We start from the raw sequence: 6,078 nt of genomic DNA, 5'->3' as shown, positions 1-6,078 counted from the left end.
TCACATGTTGCAGCGTTTGATTTAAACCATCGGCATCTGAGAAATAAAAGTGTTGTGAGCGCGCTTCTTTGAGAGTATTAATATCAATGGCGCATCATAACAATAATAGGGTTTCGATTTGGTTCCTCTTCGTCTCATCACTTCTTTCTCTCTTCTCTCAGATCTCCTCCGCAGAGAAGGAGTTCGTTCTCACTTTAGATCGCTCCAACTTCTCTGACATTGTTACCAAACACAACTTCGTCGTGGTCGAGTTCTACGCGCCTTGGTAATATGTTGTTAATGTTCTTTTCGGATTCCTCATCTCCTGCATTAGCGTTTCGCAACATTGCAGCTCTCATTTTTTGTTGTTGTTTTTTATTATTATAATAATTCCTTAAATTTAATCTGGGGATGCATGAGTATGGAAAAAATAAATATGCTTTGGTGGACCCCACCCGACTATACCTATTGGGGGCACTCTGGGAAATATGCCCAAGATTATTTGGATTTTCTAGTGAGAAAGAATAATCTTAAATCCTTTTACAAGTATATTTCTACTAATAAGAAATTATTAGAAAGAATAATTTTTAATAATTTAATAAATTTGAACCGATCACAGAAAGAGTGTCGACAGGCTTCTCTTGGACTAATTCTTCTATGGGATAAGTATTGAATGGGTTTTACATTTTCAACACATTAAAATGTATTTATTTTTTATTTAATTTTTTTTTATAAAGTGATAGTAAGAAGATTTGTAGGAAGATTACTCAATGAAAAATGCTATTTAGCATTCTTTTTATTATTGGCACTGAAACTTATGAGGAACTATAATTTTTTTTTACTTACTCCTTATTTAACAAGTCTTACTCATGGTTTTGTATTTTTTTTTAATAAAGTTGCACTCATGTCTAATATATATTCTTAATGCTTGAAATTCTTTATCTGCCTGAGCTGCGATTGACTATGAGGTCACAGTCATTGAACTCATTATTCTGGGCAGTTTATTCACTGATACTGTATTTTAACAATTTTCTTTCTCTTAATATATAATTCATTTTTGTTTAATTCACTTTCTAGGTGTGGCCACTGTATGAAGCTTGCTCCAGAGGTAGTACTTTTCAGCTTTTATTTTTGGATTTTGGTTAAGTTGGCCTGGTAAGATTATGTGAATTCTGATTTTCTATAATGTTTTGTTCCTGCAGTATGAGAAAGCTGCTTCTATCTTGAGTAGCAATGATCCTCCGGTTATTTTGGCTAAAGTTGATGCCAATGAGGAAAAGAATAGAGAACTTGCAAGACAATTTCAGGTTCAGGGATTTCCAACGATTAAGATTCTAAGAAACGGGGGCAAGGTTGTTCAAGATTACAAAGGTTCCCGTGAAGCAGATGATATTGTTGACTATTTGAAGAAGCAAAGTGGTCCCGCAACAGCTGAAATTAAATCTGCAGATGATGCTAGTGCTTTGATTGGCAAAAATAAAGTTGTTATTGTAAGTGATCTTCCATCATGTTTTTATGTTTGCTTTGATTTGTATTCACATGTAATCTTGTTCTACAATATTATCAGGTTGGGGTCTTCCCAAAATTTTCTGGGGAGGAGTATGAGAACTTCAATGCATTGGCAGAGAAATTGCGTTCTGAATATGATTTCGGTCACACCTTGGATGCCAAATACCTTCCACGTGGAGAATCATCGGTGACTGGGCCTGTAGTTAGATTATTCAAGCCATTTGATGAACTTTTTGTTGACTCCCATGTGAGTGTTGATTTCTGTAGATAAATTTCTTTTATGAAGTTTAATGTGTTTATCTCATTTGATTGAGTATAACTGTTTCATGCTTGTAGGATTTCCATATGGAAGCCTTAGAGAAATTTGTTGCAGAATCTAGTGTCCCTGTTGTGACTGTTTTTAACAATGACCCAAGCAATCACCCTTTTGTTGTCAAATTCTTTGACAATCCAAACGTAAAGGTAATATGCTATCTTAAAATATTTTATTCGTTCAATATTAAGCCAGAGGATTCGTCTTAATCATATATTGGAGCAGTGTTTTATATTGTTACTGAATTCCCCTTTCTATTATTATCATCTCCATGGGGGTTACCTTCTACTTTTCCATTATTTGCTTGTTTTCATGACATTTTCTTATTTCTAAATATTTTTTATTATTCTCTTTTACTTTTGTTCGCTCACCCCTATTTTATATCCATATCATATTGGATTGCCAAAATATTATAATTAAATAAAATCCAAATTTTCATGGGCAAATATTTCTCTCATTATCTATGTCAGGTATAATAATATGTAGGGTTAAACCATCTCTCCTGAAAAATAAGATTGGTTTTAGTTTACTCTGCCATCCCACCTAATGAGTCATTAAAATTTGTTTTTAATAAAATCTTTGGTATGAATAGGGTCTGTCGTACTGTTCCCATTGCTTCTCTATTAATAGTTAGGTATGAATTCTGCAATAAAATCTCTCATAAGATTTTATTTTTGCTAAAATCTTCCCAGTTTTTATAAGCTTGAGGCTTTATTTGTTTGTTTATTAGGAATATATTCATCTATATATGGATATACTAATATTTTTTTTTATTACACTACCTTTTTTGAGTGACCCATTGGCCTCTACATGCTAGAATTTTATATCATTGATATACTTCTCTCTTTCACTGTTTTAGTTTTTCGTATATACATATACATATTGTTTTACAATTCATAATCAGATTCATTTTTTCTTTTTTTGTTAATGCATCATTTCAGTTGCTATAATTTTATTGCTGATATATCATATATTTATTTAGATATTCTACTTTGACTACTTTAAATGCAGATAACTTTAACTAGTTATTTAGTTCTCTAGTGTTCTAGAATTCTAAACTCGTAATTTGAAATTGTTAGGCAATGATGTTCGTCAACTTCACTGCTGACAATGCTGATTCTCTCAAATTAAAATTCCGTGAATCTGCCGAGCAGTATAGACAACAGGGCGTAAGCTTTCTAGTGGGAGACCTTGAGGCTAGTCAAGGTGCATTCCAGGTTTGCATCAAAAGAGTTTGCACTCTGATTCTATATTTATCATTGCATAATCTCAATATTTGACATCGTAAATTTGGCTTGTCTGGCAGTATTTTGGCCTTAAGGAAAACCAAGTGCCTCTAATGATCATTCAACATAATGATGGGAAAAAGTTTTTGAAAACTAATGTGGAACCAGATCACATTGCAACTTGGTTGAAGGCATACAAGGTGATGCTCATTTCAATTAGTAACATATATCTTTTGCTTGCTTTAATTTGGTTGGGTCTTTATATTTAGTAGTTACTAGTTAGGAAGTTTAGTAATATAGTTAGTTTCAAAATTTTAAAATAACTGCATTCTTGCTGTTATTTGTCTTTCAGTTTGTTTGTTTTTATTAAATCAAACTAAATCTCTGTATAATTTCAGGATGGAAGTGTTGAACCATTCAAGAAGTCTGAACCTATTCCTGAAGTTAACAATGAACCTGTTAAAGTGGTAGTTGCAGACAATCTTCAGGACATTGTTTTCAACTCAGGGAAAAATGGTATGACATTTTGCTTCTATTTGGTTTAATTAATTCCATCAGTTATCTGATGGATTTTGGCTTTTGCTGTCACCCAATTAAATATCTTGTTTCTTGTGTGAAGTAATAATCTTTTTTCAACTCATTTTTTCTAGTTATGCTATAAACATAAAAGAAAGGACTCCGGTTATTGAAATAAAAAGTTTAATATAAACTGATTTGAGTATTCCTTATTAAAACTAAAGATTTTGGCATAATAGAATGGTTAATATTACTAGAATTATATAATGGTTGATTTGACTATTAATCTAGAGGATTTACATTATTAGTACTGTGGCATCTTTTGTTATGCTTGGATCTCTTGTGGATTCAATATTTGTGTTAACCGATGCTAACTTCTATTTACTTGTGATTAAAAGTTTTCATCTAAAACTGGAAGTCTTCTTGACTGTCTGAAGCTGGATTTCATTGTGGATGGCTTACAATATTCCTGTTTATGTAATCCTATAGGTTTCTATAGTTCTTGAATCGATAATTTAAATTGCTTGGCCTCTTTTTTTGCAGTTTTCGTTTGGTAAACACATCTATCTAATACCAATTATGTATATTGTGGTTGTGTATAAATTCTACATCTAAATTATTGTCCCTCATTCTTGTGTGTTAAACCATTGAGAATGAATTTATTAACTATTAAAACAAAAATAACTTGCAGTTTTGCTAGAGATTTATGCTCCTTGGTGTGGTCACTGCAAAAAGTTGGCTCCGATATTGGAGGAAGTTGCTGTTTCATATCAAAGTAATCCTGATGTTATTATTGCAAAACTGGTAAGAAATGTATATTTATAAGTTGAGGATTGTGCATGTGCCTATATTTTAATCAATTTGCACTATGGTGTAAGCAGCTTGAAAACAGATTTGATACACTAATAGTTACCAAAGAAGGACTAATTTTGTATTTTACAGAAATAAATTTTGATGAAATTAATTTTCTTTTAAAAATAATTTCTGCTAAAAAAATTTATACGCCTCTTTTCCAGGATGCAACTGCCAACGATATACCACGCGAGACTTTTGAGGTACAAGGTTATCCAACTGTGTACTTCAGATCAGCAAGTGGAAAGATATCACAGTATGATGGAAGTAGGACAAAGGAAGACATCATAGATTTCATTGAAAAGAACCGGGATAAAGCGGATCAGCAAGAATCAGTCAAAGATGAGCTTTGAATAAGGTAAATATGTGTATATCATTAGTTCATCTTCCCTTTCTCTAATTTAATTGCCTCGTAACCAACCATAAATATGTCTTCCAGAGTTTCTCATTCACATTTTGATTTTGTTGTTTTCCCTTTGCAGGGATGCAGCTGTTCCTTTCAGAGGATATAGACACAGTTATATGTAGGATCTACATATCTTCTTTGTTGGTTCAAATTATCTTAGTTTCTTGCATATTATCATTTTAGTTTTTTCTTCATTTACACGTTTTTTGTGTCAATAAAATGGTAGTTTTTTTTTCCCCTTGGCGTAGTGTAGTTTGATAATAAAAAATTGTGGCTGTAAAGTCCTTCGATCCTAGTTAAATTAGTAGATGCGTTTAGGTCACCAATGAATTTTCCATATCTCTTGGCATCCTTGTGAATTCTACTTGTTCTCCATATATCTATCTCCAGTTCTCAAAGGATGCATGAATATGATTCTCAAACTGCGCTTAGTTGGTCACTATTTCCTTGCTTCTGCTCCATATATCCTAGTTAAATTGGCCGTGTTTAGCAAAGCTTTAGTGCTGTGATTTAATTTTGTTTCATTGTTATGTGACCTTTGGCTATGATAACAAGTTGAGAGGTCAAATTCTTTATTGAAGTTGGTGTCGGATGATAATAAAGGTTAAAAAAAAATTTAAATTAATATATTGGATAAATACTTGATTTGATTCTTGAAAATTAAAATTTTATTTCTAAATTTATAAAAAGTGGGACAAATCCTTTTGTGGTTTCTTCTCCGTTAACTCAAATCGAAGTTCCTAGGTGGTACCTTTTGACTTATCTGTCATTAGAAAGAATGCCTACCTGTGGTGATGACTTGATGTGATTAAATTGTCACTAGTAAATTTTGTTTTTTATTATTTTTTTTAAAAGATTTTCTTTCTCTCTACTGTGTGGCAAATTGATCAAACTAGGTTCCTTTTAGAAACTTATTCTTAAAAGGGGGCTGTTTTGAAACTTTTTCCTGGGGGGTCTGTTTCTGGAGGGGACTCGCCAATGGAGATGGCGAGTTGGACACGTGGCGGCACCTGGTGGACTCGCCAGTGGAGTTGGCGAGTTGCTGTCCACGTGGCGGGTCTCGCCATTCGTACTGACGAAATGCTTTTTTACGGAAATTTTTTTTTAACTTCAAACGGGTATAACTTTTGATAGGAATGTCCGTTTGAGGCCCATAATATGTCAAAATGCTCGAAATTGAATGAAGAGTCCCTTGGCAAATTCCCGAAGGGGATTTGGTCAATTCATGTTTGCAAAAAATGGATTTAAGATTCAACCACCCATTTTTTTAATCTTAA

At 32.8% G+C, this 6,078-nt stretch overlaps 1 protein-coding gene across 1 annotated transcript; it reads left to right on the top strand.

Annotated features, from left to right (window-relative positions):
- LOC114384352 (protein disulfide-isomerase-like) lies at positions 1-5,199 on the top strand. The gene is made up of 11 exons (XM_028344016.1): positions 1-265; positions 1,057-1,087; positions 1,182-1,469; positions 1,547-1,735; positions 1,825-1,950; positions 2,881-3,018; positions 3,108-3,227; positions 3,426-3,543; positions 4,235-4,347; positions 4,560-4,753; positions 4,878-5,199. The coding sequence occupies exons 1-10, from the start codon at positions 87-89 to the stop codon at positions 4,746-4,748; spliced, it is 1,491 nt and encodes a 496-aa protein (XP_028199817.1). The 5' UTR covers positions 1-86; the 3' UTR covers positions 4,749-4,753; positions 4,878-5,199.
- Positions 5,200-6,078: the final 879 nt, after the last annotated feature.

The sequence above is a fragment of the Glycine soja genome, chromosome 14 (genome assembly GCF_004193775.1).
Source record: "Glycine soja cultivar W05 chromosome 14, ASM419377v2, whole genome shotgun sequence".
NCBI lineage: Eukaryota > Viridiplantae > Streptophyta > Magnoliopsida > Fabales > Fabaceae > Glycine > Glycine soja.
This window is presented reverse-complemented; position numbering and strand designations above follow the sequence as displayed.